This window comes from Falco biarmicus, chromosome 6 (assembly GCF_023638135.1).
Source record: "Falco biarmicus isolate bFalBia1 chromosome 6, bFalBia1.pri, whole genome shotgun sequence".
NCBI lineage: Eukaryota > Metazoa > Chordata > Aves > Falconiformes > Falconidae > Falco > Falco biarmicus.
The window spans coordinates 47505214-47528521 of NC_079293.1; the positions used below are offsets into that span (position 1 = coordinate 47505214).

General features: G+C 39.6%; 1 protein-coding gene across 5 annotated transcripts in view; it reads left to right on the plus strand.

Moving 5' to 3' along the window:
* The first annotated feature begins 229 nt into the window (after positions 1–229).
* SCAF8 (SR-related CTD associated factor 8) overlaps positions 230–23308 on the plus strand; it is a 167185-nt gene continuing 144106 nt past the window's right edge. For 2 of the 5 annotated variants that reach the window (XM_056343283.1, XM_056343282.1), the window contains exon 1: positions 230–635. In XM_056343283.1, the coding sequence (XP_056199258.1) occupies positions 606–635 (30 nt within the window). In that variant the 5' untranslated portion in view covers positions 230–605. Of the gene's footprint in view, positions 636–1342; positions 1362–23308 lie in introns of those variants that run through there. The other 3 variants (XM_056343278.1, XM_056343284.1, XM_056343285.1) reach the window with 2 other exon arrangements.

The following is a 23308-nucleotide window of genomic DNA, read 5'->3' on the forward strand; positions in this document are numbered from 1 at the left end:
GGGATCCGCCTTCAGCCGGCAACGGCCAACACGCCGGCCCCAGAGCGCCCAGGCTCGCCCCGGTGACGTGCAACGCCTCGGTCCCGTAGCCCCGCGCTGCACGCCGGGCCGCAGGGCCGGGGCGGGCGCCGGGCGGGGCGGGCCGCCATCCCGGCAGCACCGCTGTGGCGCGGGGCGGGCGAGCGAGCGCTGCCCGGCAGGCGGCGCTGTAGCGGCCTGCGCGGCTCTCGGCTCCTCTCGGAGCTGCGCTGCGAGGAGCCCCCGTGTGTCCGCCATATTGGCGCCCGCGCCGCAGCCGCTGCGCGTTGTTCCTCCATCTCCTGCCGGCGCGGCCGAGCGGAGCCGAGCGGGGGAGGGGACGTCGGCGCCGCCGGGCGGGAAGCGGGGCGAGAAGGCCGCGCGCTGCCGGGAGGAGACGGAAACGAGCGGGGCCCCCGTCCCTCCGCGCCCGCCCCCTGCGCCACCCGCCATGGCGAGGAGGCCCGGCGGCCCCTGAGCGAGGCGCGCACGCACGCACAGACCGAGACTAGCCCCCCTCCCGGCCGCGGCCCGGCCCGGCCGCCATCAGCGGAGAGAAGCCGCCCGGCTCCCGCCTCCGCCGCGACATGGAGGCCGTGAAAGCCTTTAACAGCGAGGTGTGTAACCCCCCTCCCCGCGCCTTCCCCTCGGGGTCGGGGAGCGGGCGGCGTCCCGGGGCCCAGCGCCTTCCCTGCCCCGCTCCCGCTGCGCGCGCCTCGCCGCGGGGAGGGGGCGGGAACCGGGGGGGCCCCGGCGCGGCGGAGTGGGGGTGGGGGGCGCTCTCGCCGGAGGCCCGGGGGCTTCCCCCCGGTGTCGGGCGGGAGCGGGCCGCTGCCGCCGGCCCTGGGAAACGGGGCGGGGGGGAGGGGTAGCGGAGGCGCCCCCCCACACCGCTGCTTCCGCCGTGGGGCTGGGGGCGGCTGAGCGGATCCGAGGGGAGAGGCGCGGGGAGGCCGAGGTGGAGGCCGCGAGGCGGAGGAGGCCTCCGGGCTGCGGTGGGGCGGTGATGCCCGACCAACTTCACGCAGCGGCCGGAGGAGGCTGCGCGGGGCGGCCGGGCCGCCGGGTCCTGGCGCTTCCCGCCTCTCTCCTCCTCCTCGCCTGTGACATGTGTGGCCGCCCGGGCAGCGCGCACTTGTAACACCTCGTGGAGCTACGTTTTAAATCTGGGGCTGGGAATACAAAGGCCTGGAGGCCCGTCTCCGTGTTTGAGGATGGTACCTTCGCGATGGTCAGGGTGGAAGCAGACGTTCCCTGCATGCGGCCCTGAGCTCAGGTCCTGCATCGAAGCACTGTGCTGAGGTGGGGCAGCGGCACCCCAAAACACGTGCTGACGGGGTCAGGTATTGATGCGGCACCTGGCTTCTCTTTTGTGCCAGTAGTTAATGTTTATTTTATTGCAAGATAGTTCTTGTGGCGACTCATATTTCTTCCTCTTGATTGTGAGACTTCGTATCATTTATTTTTTGAAGTTAACGTAAGAGCAAGGGAAATAGGTGTTTATTTTCTTTATAGAGTAGCCCTATGTCTTAAAAATACATCTTTATTCATGTTAACTGTAGAAAGTATCAGCTGTGGTTACAAGTATACTACAGACTGCTCAGGTGTTGCAGCTCCAGCTTGCCCTCGTGCTACCCCCGGTGGGGAAGTAGTACAGTTTTAATGATTTTAAGTAATACAGTAGTGGTTTGGGTTTTTAAAATGTTAATTTGATTTGTAGTGGAACAGTGTGCTGTGTTGTTTCTACAAGCCACAATAAGGTAGGTTTTTAAAAAGGGCAGGTACTTTCTCGTAACTGAGGAGCAGTTGAAAAACTAACTGCTGTGTGGTTCTAGGTGTTGCACTTTATGCAGGTTGAATTTTTCAGCAGAAGAAATCACACTGTGGCCACTAGAAGAAAAAACAAATAGTAGAAACTCTTCTCCTATTTTTTTATTTGATTAACCTATGTGCTGTATTGTTAAGCGGCGAAAAGGAAGGGTCTAGTCACGAGAGCAGAAGAACATAAGCAGATTAGAACCTTCTCGTTGTATTTACCTACAATGTGTGAGCAAAAGTCTTTGCATTCAAATTGGAAAACAACTTCTGGCTGACTTTCTGAGCACTCAGATATAAGTACTGAAAAAAATAAACAACTCTGGAGACTAATGGTGAGAACTGTACTGAAGAGGAGAGTTTGAAGAATATGCCTTAAATCTTCCAAATGCTTCAAAACCAGTAAACTTCAGGTTGTCAGAAAAGAAAATGCAGATCAGGCAGTGACATTTTAATCAACTTATCTCCTATGGTATAAATAGACAGCATCTATGAATAGACTTGTTTTTATGACTTCTCTTTCAGTTTTCTTTTAACCTGTGTCTCCATTTGAATGCTGGGCTACACTGATAGAAAGGTTTTAAGTACTATGACTAAACCTCTTAACCTGAAAGTGAACGGTACAAAGCTTAATATGTTTGGGGAATCCTGCATGTCATTGCTGGCCACTCTTAACACCTCTGTACCCAGCGCAGAATTTGACTTTAACTTAACTTTCCATCATGGTCTCAGGTCTAACTGACCTATGCACATTTTGCATTTTAGGACTGTGAAATGATCAATAATTATCTAAAGTAGCTGAAGTATACGAGTCAGTAGATTTGGTTTGTGCTGTATGTAAATGCTGTCAATTAACTTAGAAAATATATGCACTTCACTTCTAAAAATCCTTTTCTTTGTTTATGTTATGTTTTAAGGTTGTGTTGTCCTCCAGAAATGATGTCAGGAGTTCTGTTCTAGAGATTTTTGGCTTAAAATAGACGTAAATTAAATTTAGTGGCAGATGGGATAGACTAAATTATGCAAAAACTTACCATGCTTTCACTTACGCAGTTTGCATTCAGTTAATAATTTTACAACAGTTTATGTAACTTACTGGTGAAATCCGGATGACACTTTAGAAAGAACATTCCAAATACATTTAAACACTTAAGTCTGCTGATTGGGTACTTCTGGGGTTGGTGTGGTTTTGTTTGTTTGTTTGTTAGTTTTTAAAGGAAGGAGTTATGTTTGGATTCTGCAGTGAAGCTAAAATAAAGGCAGCTGTCCATCTAGGTAGCATGGCTTACTCCAAATGTGCGTGTGAGATAAGCATTGTATTATAGCTATGCTGTATGACAGTGAGAATTGATTAACATAAACCTGTCATTAATTCGATTGGACAAAATCAACTTTATTTGAACTCTGACTACTAGAAAGAATTCTGTCTCTTGCGGAAAGCTCTTCATTGTCTAGTGATACCTGACATTATCAGTGTTGTACCTAATTGTATATGTAAAATTAGCCCCAACATTTAAAGTCTTGGGAAAGATAAATTTAAAGATGAGAAATAATCACACTGCTAAAGCAAACATATTCAGTATTGTTTTCATGTTGTGGTTGATAATTTTACTATTTGATTAAAACTGCTCGGCAACTGAAAAATAGACTATTATACAACTGACTTAATATACTGTTGAGGTAATTGGCAATATTTTATACCACACAGTTTATAATTTGCTACAGTTGACATCATGAAGGCTAACCATTGCAGAATCATTTTCCTCCAGGTCTCAGTTCAGACCCGGAGTTTTTTTCTGGAAAACACATCAAAGTCAAGAACAGTTCTTGACAGAAGAAAATGACTGGAATTTGTCAATTTTTTTACACGTTCTTTAAAATGTATTTTGTTAAAAAGGAATTGAAATGGACTAGAGGCAAGGACATGTACTGTCACAATTCCAGAACTCAGATGGTAATGTTTTAATTGCAGACTTAATTAAAACTCAGTTACTTGTTGTATAGTCAGTTCAGTGTTAAAGTCTTGCTGTCAGCTTCAAATCTAGCCATTCTCACATTGGTTTCAGCTACTGAAGTTTTTTTCAGGTGCTGTACTGCCTAGAGTTTTCCTGCCATACTTGTCCTTTTTGCAGTGGCAAGCTTTGTTTTTCTAAAGTATTTTCCACTATAATTTGAAGAATACATGCAGACAAATGTGAAAGGAGATCGTTGGATGCTTTAATTCTGAAACAAATTTAATTATTTTTAATTTTTTTTCATTATGAAAGAATAAATATGCATAGTTTTACAGACAAGTCAATAGTCATAGGACTGGAATTAATTTTAGGGGAAATAGGTATCAGATTAGTTCTAAGTACAAGATAAACTGCATCTTTGAAGCAATACTTTGTTTAGTCATATTAACTGCATCTTTAAATATTGAGTAACAGGAATCTTGAAAGGACATTGATTTAAGTTTTAGAGGGCATATTCAGCTTAGAGGCTGATTTCTTTTAAAACTGCAATAGTAATTCACTGATCTAGTTCAATTAAATGTAGCATTTCTATTCGCTTAAAGTTTCTCAATATCTGTAATCACATACAGGCACACATCTCTTCATGTACAACCTTCGTTAAGTCTTGTTGTCTGTGATGCTGCCCTTACTGGGTTTTTTGTTTGCAAAAAACACCAAAAATATCTCGTTCATTCGTTATGCGCACTTTAGTCAAATAGTTGAAAAATACTTGTAATTTATAAGTTGCTGAGACCGGTACCTGCAGTCTTGAACTACAGCCATTTAGAAGGTTAGCAACAGTAAAACTTACTTAGGGCAGTTTGATAGCTTAAGAAAAAAACCCAGCAAAATCAAAAAACATATTTCGTTGTAGTATTTACATTGTTGAGTCTAATGAACAATAGTTGTTTTAGCATCCCGTGCTTCAAATTCGAGCTGAAATTTAGTGGAAAAATAGATTTTCTATTTGTCAGGCAACACAATATATTATGACATGAGAAAGGCAGTTGTGAAAACAATCATTTATGTTTAGGAAAAAAAAAAGGAAAAAAAGAGTAAGGCAGAGTTTCTCCCTTGGAGGGCAGGAATGACGGAGTCATGTGTCTTCAGTTTCTTTTCAGAAGTGATGTGTTCATTTGAGCATGTTTTGTATAAAAAGTATAATTCCTCTTTTCTGTACAGTTGGGTGCTAATCTTTTCATAAACAAATTGAATGGAAAACTAAATGTCATTATGGAGATGTGGAATATGCTCTATTCCATCTTAAAACTGTTTCAAGATGAAGATGCACATAAAGCACTGTAAGATTAAGGTAGTGATTACAGTTTGCTTAGAGTGATGTGGGTTTCTGTGTCTTTTCTCTTGTTAATGTAAATGTCATCTAGGGTGTGAGAATCATAATTAAAACTTCCACAGCATTGCTAGGCTGGGGTTCAGCTGTTACTGACAATGAAAATGGTTGTCCTCGAATAGCTCACCATAAAGTAGAGTCACAGTGAGCTTTTGGCATGCAGAATGGTTGAGAGACGTGTAAGATGATAAGTGATACATAAAGCGATCCTTGCTACTTTTAGGTTAACTGGTTCTTCTGAAATCTGTCAGTGGTAGGGACATAAGTCACTGATCATTTGCTGGCAGTGCTGCTGTCTATATACTTGCACTTCATTGTCTGTTAGTCACCTTTATCATGTTGTTTCTTCAGAAGATATGTTTCAAGTGGCAGTGGGGAATAGGTCGGCTACAATTTCAGAAATGTGACCCTTGGAAATAATCCACACTTTAATTACTGAGCATTGGAGTATAGGTGCACAAAAGCACAGAAATGTAAATCACATACTTTATTTTGACTATTTAAGTGGCATATTCTGAGTCGCTGAGGAGGCTTTTTCACAAAAGAATGCCAGTTGATGCTAAAAAAAAAAAAGTGCTAAATAGTAGGCCTCATGAAGATGCTAAATGGAGATGCATGCTGAATAGCTTGGGAGAGTGAAAAAAAGGATGCTTTTTGAGATGAGGAGCCAGGGCTTTGATTAGTGCAAGTAGTGGTGCTACCAGTTATGTATAAGGAACAGTGAAAGGGCGTGTAAGCTACTCCCTGGTGAGATATTTTTCTTAGATTCTGCTGCACGTTTCAGTTGTCTGAAGCACCTGAAACATCTGCAGAGTTTTTTTTTCCTAGCTGCTGAAAAAAGTGGGAAAACTTGTCTGTTTCCTCTTTTCTGTTACTAGTCATAAAAAAAGTGCGGCCCTCTTTCACATCCTCTGCTGTTTTGAAGGATTTTTTGCAACTATGATATATTTAAAGTGTTCTTCTTTTTTATTTGATAACCATCAATTTTGTTGTAGCAAACTAGGATGAAAGCTTTTGGTTTACCTCTATTCTTATTTTTCAGAAGAAAAAGTTAACTCAGTGATATTTGCATATGCATGTGGACCCACATACATCTGAAAAGTTGTCTCTGTTTTTCATTCTAAACCTCTGGGGTGGATGTGAAAAAGGTTTTATTTTGCTTTATAATCCCATAGTGCTACTCAGAGAAAACACTGAATCTTTATAAACTGTATGAATTCCCTAAAATACAGCAAAATATCTAAGGATTTGTTAATTTCCCTTTTGCTCTCAGGAACATTAAGAGCAATATCAGTGAAATGTAAATATTTTACTCCATCCCAGCAAGAGCTGAACTTTGCTGGCTTTCCACTATCTGCTTTTTGTTAAAAGGACATAGGGAAAGGAAGTCTTTCTGTCTTCAAGATACAGTAAATATTAAATTGATGTTCACCTGATTGAATATCTCCATGTGTGCAGTATAAATATTTATAGTTTTAATATAACGTTTTCAAAGACTGTTTTGACCTTAGACTTTCACCAGTCACAGGATCTTGACTTCTTGCTTTGTAAAAATGTGATCATGCAAGTCTGTTAAAAGCCCAAAATGTTAGAGGCTTTTTTGTGCATATCTTGGGCAAGGATCTCATTTCTTCTGTGAAGTAGTGTAGGACAGTCAGTCATAGATTGTTTTTTTTCCTTCAATATATGCGCTTTAAATTTCTTCTTAAACTGTGGTCTAGATTAGATCCCTGTAAGCCTGGGAAGGTCATGTAGATCTCTGGATTCTGCTAACAGTCTTGAGTTGTAACTGGATAGTTAGAAGTATGAGTATTGATCCTCCTTGCTACTCTGCTACTACTATGAGAGTAGTGAACTGTTCTGTAGTTCAAAACAAACGCACTTCTGAACTCCTATGACTTCAGACCCTTTGAATTTTTGCCTACTCACTAAGACCATGCCTGGGGCTGCAGTCTTTGGCAAAGTACTTGAAATTATTTCAACAGGTCTTAATTGAGTTTGCCATCAGCAGTCTGTTTTCCTGTGGCAGTTGTGAACGTGGAGTCTAGTAATTGAAGTGGCTTTCTAACAGAAAAAAAAAAAACATTCAGAACAAAAGTATGGGATAAAGCAGGTCTTAAAATACGGTCTAGACACTTCATTACTTTTGCAAGGAATTTTTTCACTTGGGAAGAGGCCCAATTTTGTTTTTTTGTGTCTGTAAAAGTGGTCTATCGTTCTACCTGGGAACAGCCACTGTGAAATTTATCCCGAGTGGTTGATTCAGCCTTGCTGAGAACCCATGTCCCTGGCCTCAGCAGCCATTGGTGTAACTCCATTGTGAGGCCTGGGACAATAGTTCGTAATTGTCTGTTCAGGTGTGTATCCAGAGTTCAGCAAGCTTGTCTTTGAACTCAATATTAGTCCTTGTTCCTGTATCAGAACTTTTCATGAATTGCCTGTGCATTTCTTTCCTTTCATTTCCTTGCTTCTTTGGAGCTACTTTTATGCGGTATTTCTCTGGGAGCACCTGCAGCAGCAGCAGCAGTGAACTATATAATTTTATTAACCTTATTCAGCAGCTGTTTCTACACTGTAGGGTACGTGTTCTTTAGGAGAAAAGGAGGATCTTCAGCTGCTGCGCTAGTTCTTGTCTTCACCTGTCCTTGCCAGTTGTACTGACCAGAAGGAGACATTTTTAAAAGTAGAATTTGTTAAAATTTGGAGGAAGAAGTGATTGCATTGCCACCATGAACCTCTTTATCTGCATCATAAATATGTATTTCTTGTAGTAGCCTTCTCTCTGTTGCTGTTAGGCTTTTGGCAAGTGAGCTACCATTTGTACAAAAATGGCACCTATGGATATACAATAATTTTATAATTTTCTTCCCATTTTTTTCAGGTGTTGCCTGGTTTTACTGTAGGTTTTGATTGTATTAGGTTTTAGGGTTTTTTGAGGTTCCAAGTGAATAATACCAGATTGTTACCTTTTCTCCTAGCTTTGTGATTATATAGGTAGCTGATGAACATTTTCCTGATGCTTTGATGTAAACATAATGCACACATTTAATATAATAAAATGCATATGTGGAAGGTAGGGCTTGTCACCTTTGTTACAGTGTTTGCTGTTGCTGGGTTTTGAAGGTTGGCAGAGTACGCTCTGGTTCCTGTTTACAATGAGGGCACAAAAGAGCATGTAAAAGCAGAAGGGGCAGAGCTGAGATCCAGAGGTAGTAGCAGCAAGGAACGGTGGTTTGTATGGATGGCTGCTGAGCAGTAAAACCACTAAGATATTGGAGGCACCTGTTTTGGTAGCCTTGAACTTGTTTATTGTGACGTTCTATCTATAACATACAGTTTTGAAAGACTGGAGTAAATACTCCTTTATAAGATGACAGCTGCACAAGGTGTTTTATGCAAGGCAGTGAACAGTTGTCTTATATATTTGAATTGGAATTTTTAATTGAGTTAGCATGCGTTCTTGGGAAAGGTATCTCAGAAGATTCATCTTTTTGTGGTGTTTGGCCTAGGGTTCAATGTTTCCAAATGTTCATTTGGAGTTGTGGTGAGGGTTTCCTTTTTTTTTTTCCCCCTTCCCCCCCCCCCCGTTTTTAGTATTTATTAGTTACTTTCAAAAAGTGAAGTAGAATTAATTATGTGCATCCTTTCCTTTCCATTCCTATTATTCTGTGACTTTTTTTTCTTCTAAAGAAGTACAAAATACTGTAAAGTGCTGCTCACTTTGGTGAGCAAAATGGTTTAAAAATTTTGGTCTCATGACATGACTGTATAGAGGTCTCTTGACAAATAATTTAGAAATTAGTATGATCAATAAAATACAATTATAATATTTTTATATTGATGTGATTGCAGTGTTAAAAAGATTAATGATCATGCTTGTAAATGTCTTTGGATATTCCAGCAGTTAAGTCCAAAGAACTTGTAATGTGTTAACCAGAACATTGGAAGCCTATGGAAAGATCTGATCAGACTAAAGTTTTTCAGAATACTGAATCTTCTATGCAAATTAACAAAACAAAGCTGGTTCACATGAAAAGGAATATGTTGTTTTCTGAATCTGCTCTAAATTACAGTTTCAGATAATGTGTTGAGTGTCATAGCTTTATTACCAGATATGGGATGCACAGTAGTAGCAACTGCTGCTTAATTTTCAGGAAAGTGGAACACTGAATGGGAAAGAAGGATTTATATAACTGATATATTGGTTGGATATATGGATATAACCCTCTATAAACCATGATTTTTTAACAAATTGTAAATCATGAAGCTTCATTATGAATGCAGGGGATTTTAAACCATATCTAAGGAGAAAACATTTTGAAATCAGGGCAGCTTTTCTTGTGAGCCCTAAAAACAGTTGGCAGAGAAATACGTGTCTTTGATTTTCATAATGTTTGGGATCTGTCCCTACATTTCATCTCTCATGATTGTAGAGGTGTGATTGTATTGAGACTTTACTAAGGCATTTAACTCCATGCTGCATGCACCACATTTTACCAAACCAGTGTAATGCAACAAGAGTGAAAGGCACTTCTCCAGTGTTGGCAGCCCCCAAGCTCACCTCTGGAAATCTATAGAGACTGACGTTGTCTATGAAGCTGATCGATTTTCCTGTTGGTGATCTAGAATTAGCTATAAAATCATGATAAAGTGTTAATGATGGAAATTAGCCATATGGCAGGAATGATAAGAGAAGAAGCAATATAACAAGCGTATTTCACTTCCTGTGATTTTTCTCATGTGATATACTTTTAAAGATTATATGGATCATTTGTCATCAGTCTTTCTTTTCTGTTGTTGGGAGTTTGAGCACTGGTAAAGCACACAGTCTTGCCTAGCTATTTCACATGGTCTATTTAGTTTTTTCTAAGCTTTCTGTTTCCATGCAGTGAACATCCTAAGTTACTATGAAGTGAAAAAGAGCAATTATTTTATGGCTTGTTAAAGGGCTAGGACCGAAAGAAGTATGTTCTAGAGGTAAACATCTATTCCATAGTTGTATGCAATTCAGGAGCCTAGAGTTGAATCCAGGTGATTTTTTTAAATTCCAGTATTACATTCGTAGTCTATTTGTACAAAGCCAGCTGTACCGATGGAACTCAGAAGCTTTCATTGAAAGTAGTAATGAAGAGGGTTTAGAGGAAATTGTAAATAGACTGTAATGTGCCTTTTGGCTCAAATATATGAAAACTAACATGCAATCTTGGCGTTCCATCCCAAATTGTTCAGGTTCAGGAGATTTGAAAGTTGGAATTGTGCTTCCTCAAAATGAAAGGGATAGGAGATGGACTGAGCAAAGACTGTGATGGTAACACCTGACTTCATGTGCTGAAATGTGATGGGCTGGAGAGACTGTTGTATCACCTTAGCATTCTATTTCACTTAATTGCTTATACATTCAGTTAGGATGAATATTCAGATGTCTTCTTTAAACATAAACATATGTAATGAGTGGTATATAATACAACTGATGTGTGAGGGGGTAAGCTTCTTATGTGAATGTTCTCGGCTGTTTTTAATTTTTTTATAAATCAGTTAACTGCAACAGTAAAAGGAAGTCATAGACTGGGATATCAAGGATAGTGACAATCATTTTATATTTGTTAATTTAAACCATATGTCAGGCACTTCAAGTGTTTGAAAACAATTTTATTAAGATAGTTGTTGAGTTGCAACCCTCTCTTCTTTGCTTTTTTCAGTGTTGGATTTTGGCAACTTGTCTTGGTTGGTTGCTGAAAGAACTTTTCATTGTTTTCCCTCCAAACTGAAATACCTTATGCTGAATGGAGCACCTGCCATTCTGGTCATCCTACATATCTTTGGTATATATTTTAACATTTCTGTGCAGCACAGAGAGCAACAAGGTGCTGATTGGTAGATCCTAGTCAGCATCAAGGAAAAATCCTATTCACTGAGGGTGCTCATGTAATTTAAGTAACTTTTCCTAGAGGTTAAATTTCAGGAGTGTGCAAAATGCAACATAATAGAAATTTGTTGATTCTGTCCTTTTTTTTTAAAGCAACAACTGACAATACTCTCTTCTTGTTCTTTGCAGTGTGGTGATATAAATATTGGTAAGCAATTCAGTGACTATTTCTATATATACAGTTGGATTTGATTTATTTTAATGCTGTTGAAATGTGAAATAAATTAATGTAATTTAAGGTAATACCTATTAGGCTTGACTTCTAGTTACTTGTTTTGGCTTTTGAACATGGAAATTGCAGACATCTGTTATTATATATGATGTCTGGTTAGTGTTGTGTCCTGGTAGCAGCCAGGGAGAACTGTAATAATAATTCAGTAGAGATATGTGTAATTGATATCCCTGACATGCTTCTGGTCATAATCTTGTAATTATTTGGACTGAGTCCTAGAGTATCAGTATCAAAATGTTTATTCTCTTAGTTGCTGGAAGTTGTTGCTGGAAGTTGCTGTTCCTTTGGGTCACGTGAGACCAGAGGTGTTCATAGCTTTCAAGCCTTCTGGTGGCAAAATTAGTCTTATATGAAAAATTATTTCCTAGCCACTCTTGTCTTTGTAAGATGTGGCCAGAGGTGTGAAAAAGGATATATTACTTATGCAGCTGTATTTTAATAAAGTTAGTACTGTGGTCTGATTTTCATTCAACATTTTGTTAGGGAAAAAGCTGTCTGACTCTCTTGCCTGTTGAGTAAGTGGTGAAAGATCTTGGAATTAAGTGTTGGGCTTTGCAGAATACAGTGTGCCATTGCCTTCCATGGAGAAGCAGTAACTGTAAGCGACTGACTTTTCAAAGATGTAGTTCATGTGCGTGCAGCCTGGTCTTCTCTTGAGAGACTTTAGACTGTAGCTTAGCACTGTGTAGTATACTGCCTTGTAAATTACAGCTATTTGCAATAGTGCACTTTTTATAGTTATTTACAATAGAATTAACTTTTAAAGCGTTTTTGAATTACGATTGTAATGATAAAATTAGTTGGCATTACTAAACAATCACATTTTGAAATATGCTGATGAATTTCCAGGCTTTCAGTAATCCTTTTTTGAAGGCCACTTTTCTTAACAGAATTAAAGAAAAAATACAGAACAGAAAGTCAGTGCCTGATCTGTAGTGTCAGTCTGATCTTTTGCCTTTCCCCCCATTCTGAACATATATTTTAAATAGCTTGTTAGATCTTTGAGCAAGCCCTTCCCCGCCCCCCCCCCCCCTCCCCCCGCCAAGTTTGGAAATGGGACGTAGCTTATTAAAAGTTCTGCTGAAGAAAGGGAGTCTCAATAATGCTGTTAAACCTAACTTTTATGTACACTGGAATATTGCCTTTTATGTAGTTTCTTAGCTCAATGTCATTGCTTTTTGCTGTACAAATCATGTAGTTTTATTAGATAGAGGAAGACACAGAATTGTGAATATAATAGGCTTTATTTGATAGCCTGGTCTTTTCTTGGACATGATACTTAAATATACATTTATGTAGTAAATCTGTGTAAATTTTGCATTTGGAACCTGTTGATTCTGAAGGAGGTGCATGGGGAAATGACACTTTTCCCATTGTCCAGTAAATGCATGCAAAGCCCCTGTGAGGTCAATTTCCCATCTATTTCTAGATAATATTGATTGATGATGGAGGAAGTTAAAGAAACACTTGCCTTAGGATATGATACTAAAAACTCAGTCTTAAGGCATTTGTTTGGTTTTATTTTTAACCAGTGTAAGAACAGAAAGGATAACTCAATTGGAGGTGATGAGAAGTAAGTACAATTTGAATTTGTTTGAAACAATACACAGGTGATGTCCTGGTTTTGGCTTGGGGAGAGTTAATTTTCTTCTTAGTAGCTGGTGCAGTACTGTGTTTTGATATGATAAAATGAGGAAGAATTGGTGTGACTTTTATGAAAGAAAATAATGTGTCATATATGCACTAGAGTTCTTTGAGACAATTAGAAAACATGTGGACAGGGAAGAACCAGCTGGTGTTACTAGGATTTCCAAAAAGTAATTGAGAAGATCCATCCCCAAAAGTTTGAAACTATGCTACTAAGGATGAAAGTGCATCCTTACATAATGGATAGTAAAAGGGGAGATGGGGGGGAAAAGTTTCTGTGGAGACATGAATTATCTTTCTTCATGGTGGAATCTTTTATGGGTTTGTGCTGGGACTCTGTGCATTTTGATGTATTCGTAAATGCTGTGGAAAAGGGGTAGAATAATGAGGAAAAAATGTTGACAGTATTAAGTTATTCAGGATGTTGGTACTGAAGAGCTAGCTCTGAAGGACTGCAAAGGGACATTGCTGTACTGACTGTTAGATGGCACCCTGCCATGTTGTCAAATTAAATGTGGTAATGCAGGCTGGGGAGTATGAAAAAGGCAACCCTTGCTTTATGTACACAGTGATGGGTACTGAAATGATATTATTTGGTAATTAATAAGATCTTGCAACCGAAATGTAAATGCCTGTTAAAAGTTCGGCAGTAGTCAAAATAGCAGTCAGAATCCTGGAAATTATTAGGAAAGAAATAGAGAGTCATTGTAGTGCCAGTGCCTCTTTATCTTATGTCATGTGCGGTCTAGTTTGCACCACACAAGGCCTTGTTGGCAGAACTGCATGTACAGAGAAGGGCGGAAAGAACAGTTCAACAGGTCTGTACTAATACTCTTTTCTGGGCTAGAGTAGAGATGACTGGAAGATGATGAGATAAGGGTCTGTAGTACTGGGGATACAGAAGAGGTGAATCAATGTTTTTTCCGACGCAGAAGCTCTGTAAATCCAGTATCACTAATGAGCACAGGTTCAAATCAAGAAAAAGGAGTTTCTTTTGCACAGATTTTGATTAAATTATGCACCTTCTGCAAAGATGTTGGGCATGCTAAAGATGTACATGCATCAAAAAATAAATTTGAATTCTCTATGTGGAGGGAATTCAGAGATTTTATAGAAAGATCAGTTAGTGCAGGCTCAGGAATCACTGAGCTGCTGGTGGCTAGAATAATATTAAGAGAAAATATCACTAAAAGGGCAACTGTATATTATCTTCCATAAATATCATGTACTGAATGCTGTTTCTGTTGGTTTTCTCTGAATTAGTGCTGTGCATCAGTAAAAAATATATTTTCTCTACTGTGCCCTAGCACAAAGAAGAGAGAAGGGGAGGTAAGAACGGGCATAGGAGAAATGTCATGGTTTAACCCTGGCCGGTGACTAAGCCCCATGCAGCTACTCACTCACTCCCCCCACAGTGGGATGGGGGAGAGGGTTGGAAGAGCAAAAGTGAGAAAACTTGTGGGTTGAAATGAAGACAGTTTAATAGGTAAAGCAAAAGCTGCTCACTCAAGCAAAGCAAAACAAGGAATTCATTCACCACTTCCCATTGGCAGGCAGTTCTTCAGCCATCCCCAGGAAAGCTGGGCTCCGTCATGCATAATGGTTTCTTGGGGAAGACAAGTGCTGTCCCTCCCTTCCTCCTCCTTCCCTCAGCTTATATATGCACAGCATGACATCATATGGTGTGGCGTATCCCTCTGGCTAGTTTGGGTCAGCTGCCCTGGCTGTGTCCCCTCCCAGTTTCTTGCACCTCTCCAGCCTTCTCACTGGCAAGGCCTGAGAAAGTAAAAAGTCCTTGACTCAGTATAAATATCACCTAGCAACAACTAAAAACATCGGTGTGTTACCAACATTGTTTTCACACCAAATCGAGAACCCAGCACTGCACCAGCTACCAAGAAAAAAAATAACTCTATCCCAGCTGAAACCAGGACAGGAAAGATCAGAAAAAAAGAGGAGGTAAAAATTAATTATTATGAGAAAGATAGAAAGGTGTTAAGAATAAAAACAATCTAAAAACATGGAACCAGAGAGGTACAGATAAAAGCAGTCCTGGTAGCAACCAGGAACCATCACTTCCTCATGGGGGCCAAGCAGGGAGTGGCTGCTCCTTGGTAATGCTCAGCCCAGAGACATGATTAGACTGGAAGCTTGAAAGAGTTGTTGTCAAACTTCCTTTTCTTCCTTGTTACCGAAAATCATAACCAGGAAAACTCCTCAAACCAAATGCTACTTTAGAAAGCCATCATTGGTTTATTGCAGCGCTGGGTGCATGCGGGATTTTTCCTCCTAACATGCACACCATGTTACTTGAGTGTATACATTATATACAATAGAGTACTAGCATATTCATAGTACATTAAATTTTAATTTTCATTCATGTACAGTATTGGTTACAAGTTTCTCACTCCTAATGCAAATTAGTAGGCGTCCTCAGATTGCTGTCTTCACTGCTGAAGTTTTTTTACTAACTGCATGCTCCCCAAGTGGGGGTTTGTCCTTTTTCAGAGGGGGCTCTTTGAGTTAGAGGCTGTGATCTCCCGTTACCAGAGTTACCTTTCTGGTACTTTCAACTAATTTTCTGTGGATTGCAGCACATTATCAGCTTGGCTTCTCTTGCAGCCAGAACTTTCTCACTTGGAGGCTTTTTTCTGCGTAATTTAGATAACGGTGTTGTTTTCCCCATCTGTTCTTTGTTTCCCAAGGCTGACTCTTTTGATTAGAAGTCCTTTCATTCATCAGTTTTGATGACTTTAGAGGGTCAGCTTGATCTAAACTTTGTGCACAGATTTGTTTAACACATAGTTAAACACTAAATCAGAGTTTGGTAATTTGAGAGTTTCGGCAACATCCTGTCACTTGAAATGGCCAAGCTGACTAGGGCTGGGTGAAATTTGACAAGAACATACCAAAACTTGGTGAGTCTTCGGATGTGGAGGGTAAATAAAAAAGTGAGTGTACATGTGGAGGAACTGGAAAAGGAACATAGCATATTTCATGTCTATATAGTGAGAGGGTCTTCCTCTCACCAGGGAATGGGTATGAGTCAGGATCATGAGCGCACCTGAGTCTCTATGTCTCAAGTCCTCCACTGAGAATTTTCCAACTTAAATTCCTGTTAAGCAATAGACTTGGTTAGCAATGTAAGCTGCCACACTGGGGTTTTTCACCTTCCTGTGGTAGTAAGTCATGCTACTGAATGCTTGGTGTGACACAAGGCCGAGTTGGAGGAGTGAAGCGCAGTTGGATCGGGATGTTTTTTGAGGCGTGAATTGGTTAGCTGTTATACCTACTAAAGATACATGGGGAGGAATTAACTGATAATTTTGGAGATGTAATGCAGGTTTGATACTCTGTGTATATCTTGTTACAGTTCTGTACAGTTGAGTTAAGAGTAAGAACTTACAAATTAGAAAAAACTATTTTTACATTCAGACAGTAACAAAGCAGGGTTTGAGATATTCTTATAAAACCAGAACAAAAATCCACCCTTAAAACTACCTATTACTTTGATCATCTTGAAGACTTGCAGTGCTATCTGTCTAATAAACTGTTACATGCTTGCATGGCCATTTGGCTGGCATCTGATTCTTCATGTGCAAGATCATTACCCTGGGAGTTGCTTTCATTGAGACAGATTAGGATTTGGTGATAAGCATATTTTTGTGGACTCATTTTGTCCCTGAAGTGCCATTCGGATTCAAGCCTTCCCTTTAAGGATTTCCTGTGATTTATATTCAGTGTTTAATCAAACATTCATACTTCTGTCAAAGGCTTATTGATTGTGTCGTCCCGTCCCCCCCCCCCCCCCCCCAATTATCAAAACGGTGATGTGCGTAGGGCATGGCTGAATGGAATCATGGTACAGGAAAGCAGTAAAACAACTTCCCCCACACAAATTCACTGCAAATTGATCTGTTATTTTCTGTAGCTGTAAATGGATTGGTAAGATTAATGTTCATTGGTAGGTTCCAGTGTTTGCAGTGTGTTTGGAGCCAAGTGTATTCGATCATCTAGAATACTTGGGAAACAAAGTTTAGAGTCTTGTCCGCAGCCTTCTAGAATAAACTTCTAGAATAAATTTTCATTGACATTGCAGTCAAATGAGTGCTACTAAGTGCACCGAGCTGGAAAAGTCACTGACACTTTTTACAGTAACTAGAAAGTATTCTTTTAACTTTTCTTATGCTTTTTCTTAGAGGAAAATAAAATTATTCCCAGAAGGTCATATGCAAAGCCTGCATTTAATGTTCTTCATAATTTGATTATAGAACACTTGTGGGTTGGGTTATTTTTTTGTGTCCCCACCCCCACCCCTTCCTCCCCAAACTGATCCAACAGTTTGGAAATGGTTTCTCTTACCAGTACAGACTCCTTGTGACTTGTCTCTTGTCTCTGTGTTACTTTTCCACATACCACACACATCCCCCCCCCCCCAATATCAGCTTCTGCAGAAGTTTAGTCTTTGTTCCTTTTTAACACTTGTGTTCTTAGGAAGTTACTAATTTGTTTTCTTTAGGATCAGATAAGTGTTTTCTTTCTGCTGATCAGTTAAATTTGTGTCTGGTCATGCCATCTACCTTTAGAGAGGGAGTGTCTCACCTTTTAGTCTTCTGAGCAATGTGCTGTAGTTTAAGAATGGACAGTACAAAACAAAGTTCTGTATAATTTTGTAATGGATTTTTACAGGTTTCTTTCAATCAGGGTTTAACCTTTCAATTTATTAAAGACTGAAGCATTATTCTCCCAAATGTGTTTGTGGTGACTTTGCTCAGGAGAGCCTTTGTGTCAGAATTACTCTTTGGTGAATACATAGCCTTTTGCAGCAGTGCTCTTTTGGGCAAGTATCAGGGAGGCTGTTTCTCCCCCTTAGGTATTAGGATAGCTGGGAGATAAATATTGGATTTGTTTAGGTTAGCATATTCTTTTTCGTTTGTGGTGCAAAATCAATAATAAGGGAATAGGAAAAATAAATTGAACCAACAACGTGTGAGGTGGTTTTTGTATTAGATTTTGATAAGTATTTGTATCATCAACTGGTGATAATGTGCAGTGTTTGGAAAGAAATTTTTATTCTCTTAGTGTACGTTTTAAAAAGGGACTCCAAACTGTGGTGCTCGCTATAGCAGTGCCTGAGATTTCAACAGCAAGTTTCTATGCTTACTGTTTTTTCACACAAGAAACAATGCAAATACTTCCACCATACATGTCCTTCCAACTGTGAACTTAGGAAAATAACTACAGAAAACAGGTTTCATTGCTGGTCAGGTATCTATCAATAGTGATCAGATGCTTAAAGAAATAGTGATGAGTTTTTGTGTTTTGGGGCAGGGGTTTTGGTATGAGTTGATGTTTATCCGGAAAAGCAGGTAAATGGCTAGTGAATGGAATTAGGCAGATTTTCTTCATAATTCATAGAATCATATGGTAGCTCAGCTGTAAAGCATGTTTTTGAAGTTTGCATAATGGTTTCTGTGTCTGCTCTTTTGCTTTCTTCTTCCAGCTTGTATTGTAAAAGTGACTAGTGTGCTTCAAAACCTCTGAAACTTGTGGTTTTGTCTGCCACTTGAAGATTACAGTGCTTCACTTTTGACCCTCTTAAATGAACTGTATTTCCATTGTGGAAAAAATGCAGCTGCCTGATGTGATAAGGCTCAAACTTCATTTTAGTAAGTTTCTTTTAAACTGAGAGCTGCATTTTATACTAGCATAGAGATAGCTAACTGTATTTTATACAGTTATTTAAAAGAGTGGGTGTATTTCATTATGGTGTCTGGTCATGGACTTAACAAGCTGGTGATAACAGTTCGGGAGTGAGTCAGGTCCCCCCAAAGCATGCCAGAGCTGCCCTCCCAGGCTGAGGAAGACCATGCTGGGCAGTCTGGAGCCGTATCCACCACCTGGCTCTCACTCATTCCCTGCTCATCTCATTTGGTGCACTCCTCCAGTCCCATCCTTCCCAGTAGATCTCCACTACTCAGATTATATTGACATCTGCCATCACTTTTTAGTAATCCTGTTTGCAGGCTGAAGTCCTAGTCACCTTTGTTCTTCACTTGAAAACACTTTTCATTATCCCTAAGTATTTCATGCCAGCCCTCAAGATCAGAGGGGGGAGCTGAAATTCCGGAAGTATTAAGAAGTTGAATGTACCCTGTAGGTTAGTTTGTACAGTTGCCTAAATGATGTTGTGGTTCTAAAAGTGTTTGCTGTATTTACTACTGAGATTTTTTCTGGTTTACTGTTGAGTTGATGCCTTCAAAGAAATGTCTCATGTACCAGCAGATCCCTTTCCTGAATGGCACTAGTCAGCTTCAAAGCCAGTGTCTGCTACTTTGTGTGTACTCATGCTGAATTTGTCTACCTTTTCATTACTCGTTTGTGTCACCGATGTTCCTCTGCAGCTTTTGATAGTCTTTGTCTGTCATATCCAGAATATACCTGACTGCACAGGCCCTAGCGCAAGTGGAACTCTACTGGGACTTCCCTCTACTATAAACAAAATGACTGTTTGTTCAAATTGTTTGCTGGCTGTCTTTAAAGAGTAATTGGTCAGGTTATTTGTCTTGCTCAGGAGAGCCTTTCTGTCAGAATTACTTCAGTCTGTTTAGGAGAGCTTAGCTTCTTTGAAGCCTTTTGTGAGAGATCTTTGGTAAATGTCTCTGGTAGTCCAGGTGGACTATATTAGTGATTTCTCAGTGTGCTCATTGAGTGTTTCAGAAAAAGATGGTAGACTGAGATGTTGCTTTTCCTTGCAACACGTGCATGGAATTAACTGCCCACTTACTCTTTTCTTTCCAGTAATTTATACATTTTTTTTCTGGTACTAACATTGAACCTAACTGATCCATTGTTATCTGATTCTCCCCTTGAACACTTGTCAGAAATTCATGTTGCTTTTCCTGTCTCTTAAGAGCTGCAAGATTGAGACTGTTTCAAGTGAGAATTCATGATTCACAGCTACTAGGTCTTTTACTCTTGAGTTCTAGCAGCTCTTCATGATTTTTCACATTGTGAGCTTGTTTGTTCTTCACCTTCGTATAAACACATTTGAGGAGGATTCTGGTATGGGAAGTCTCCACAGTCTTTCCTCAGTGTGTAGATCTAAAAAGAGAAAGGGAGGGTTCTTTTTCTGTACAGGTTTATCTCCTACGAGTCCTTTACCTGCTGACTGTCTTGGAGGAGCACTCTTAATAGATCTGCTATTTCTTCTCTTTTCTGAAAATGGCTGATTTTTATGCTTTTTCCTGTTTGTTTCTCAGACTTGGTTGCTTTATTTTTTACATGTGCGTTACCAGCTAGAGCTTATGGTCACTTCCGCCTGCTCCTTCCCCTCCTTTGGGTACAACTTCTGATTTTCTGAAATGTTTACCTCAGATAATTTCCCTGACTTTACTGTTTAGCCAAGTTGCCATTTTTTCCTAGTTTAAAGGCTTCGTTTATGTGAGGGCAAGCACTTACTTTCTGCTAGTGAGCATGAGTGCCTTACAAAAAGATGATCAGGAAATAATTATAGCAAAATGTTTTGACTAAGCATTTGTACAAAAGAGCATACAGGAAAAATGAGCTACAATATAAGCACAAGTTTTAAAACCAAAAAGAATATATAAATTTTTAACTCCTTTATTTTCATATATTATAATCCCAAATAAATTGCAGTTATTTTGCTTTAACTAGGTTTGAAGAATATCTGATTTCTTGAAATGCCCACTGTATAATGTAAAAATGTAAAAATCATGTATGCTACATCAAAAAAAAAAAGTTTTCATTAGTAGAGAAGCAACAGTCTTGCTTCTCTAGCCAGCCTAGCAGTAAAGCAGATGGGCTTGATAGACGGGCTATTGAATGGATAAGGAGTTGGCTGGATGGCAGCATCCAGAGAGTTGCGGTTAATGGCTCAGTGTCCAGGTGGAGATCAGTAACAGGTGTTGTCACTTGTGGGTTCATATTGGCACCAATACTATTTAATATTTTTATTAATGATGAGTGTGCCCTCAACAAGTCTGCAGATGACACCAAGCTGAGTGGTGCCATTGGTAATGTTTGAGGGAAGGCATGCCATCCAGAGGGACCCTGACAGGCTTGGGGAGCTGGCCCACATGAACTGCATGAACTTCAACAAAGCCAAGTGCAAGGTCCTCCTGCACCTCAGGGTCATCACTGATCACTGGCATCAGTACAGGCTGGGTGATGAGTGGATGAAGAACAGCCCTGTGGAGAAGGACTTGAGGATATTGGTAAATCTAAAATCAGACATGAGCAAACAGAGCAGTTTAGTTGTAGTTGCACATCATCCAGCCAAGCCAGTAGCCAGGATGAGTGACCCACAGCCTGGTAAATCATCTGTGAGTAACTGGAAGTTGATAACTGAACTTTGAGTGGAAACCAGAGAAGAAACTGATTGGAGACTTGATCTTCTGCCTGGTTTTCTCCCTCTCCCCTGTGGTGGTGGTGAGCACTGATACATTTGAATTCTAGAAGGACATTGACATGCTTCTTATACAACAAAAAGTAGTAATTCAGAATGTTTTGCAACAGCAATTACCATTAGTGAGAAGTAGTAACAGTTGGTTTAGATTTTTTTTTTTTTTAGAAGCTAGAATTAGAATTGTTTTAGAAGCTGGGATATCTAGATGTGAACTGCTTATAATCTCACTGTTTTAGTGGAAATCCTTTCAAGCTGAGAAGATAGATACTTATGCTTGGAAAAAAACCAATATTTTATTTCTGTCTTTTGACAGCTATACAAAGTTTTAGTTAGAACTTTTTTTGATAGGAAAGGATAGAAAAAAAGCATCTCATGTTTGCAGGGAGGGGAAATCCTTGTCTCTTGGAAACTCACTGAATAATATCTCCTTGTTAGTTTCAGAGCAATAAATTATTGTAAGTAACTTGGGGAGCGTGATCTGTATTTAAGATTTTTATTCTAAGCTGTTCCACTGTGTGATCTGTTTACTGTTACATTTTACTTTGTTAAATGTAAACAATTTGGAATTATGTGTTCTGAAAGCTGAATGAATTATAGGAAGTTAAGGATACTGTTAATATGTGTATGCATATTAATCTAGGTCAGGGTGTATAGTAGGAGAGGAGTCTTTTGGCTTTTTTTCTGTTTCAGTGACCATTTTATGGAAGAACTTCCAATTCTTCCTATCCCGAGGAAGGAAATAAATTGTCTCTGGATGGTCATTCTCATTATCAGGGCTCTATTTTTGAGCTGATGTGCTTCTAGACCTGTGTGTTGTATTTTTGTTTACAATGTAAGTTAAGAATATCCTTAAAAACTGGTTTGGCATTTTGTATCTGGTATTTTCATGTATCAAAGTAGCAAATAGTAGACAGTCCCTTGTCTGCTAACACTTTGCATTAAGGAGAAAAGAGCAGCATTGTATTCAAAGCCATATATTGTGAATAATCAGAGATTTTCACAGCAAGTAAATAGCCTTGGATGATGGAGTTCTGACTTGGCATGGAGGAAGTTTTTCCAATTACCACCTATCAGTTGTAGCTATGTTCATGTACTGCTCTTGCTGTGTAGCAAACTTCTGATGAATGTCTGTCATGCTGTATTGCTTTTGCTAGAAGATGTATGTACTAATAGAAAGTTATTACTGTGTAATGGGAGAAGAATCTTGCAAAACACTGCTACCTGTTCTGTGTAGGGTGGCTGTTTTGGTGGTTAGATATTAGTGAAGTTACAAAGCTGTTTGAAATGTAGAACCCAGCTGGTGTTTTACTTAAGTATTTGTAATACTTTTGATACATTATTTGTATCAGTTAACACAGTGAATGAAGGAAATTACACTTTTTTCCAAATCTGCTGGTTTAAGTCACATGCATTGTCACTGGGCTGGATTTTTTTATTTAATGGAAAATAAAAAGATTTGATTCAGCAGGCATACGATGATGAATATAATAAGTATTTGGTTAAGTTTCTGGTATGCTTTATAAAAGTAGTCAAGTATATTAATTTTTTTTGCCCTAGAAAGAAAAACTTAATGACAGCTACTGTATTTGTATATCATATTTCCCGTGTAACCTTAACCTGCAGTTGCCTGCTGTATTTAGTGCTAGTAAAACTAGGTAAATAGTAACCATTGCAATAAAAAACCTGCTATCTTTTAAGGATTTGGGATCTTACATTGTATTTTATTGGACCTTTTTATTTTTTCTTAAATGGGGATGCATTTTCTGGTGTAAAATGTATTTAAAATTGATGAAAATTAGAAGTGGCATTTTATTGTGGAAAAATAGTGTAATTTTATACAGCTTACAACTGCAGAATATGTTTCTGATAACTGTTTTTTGAGGAGTTTGTTTGTTTG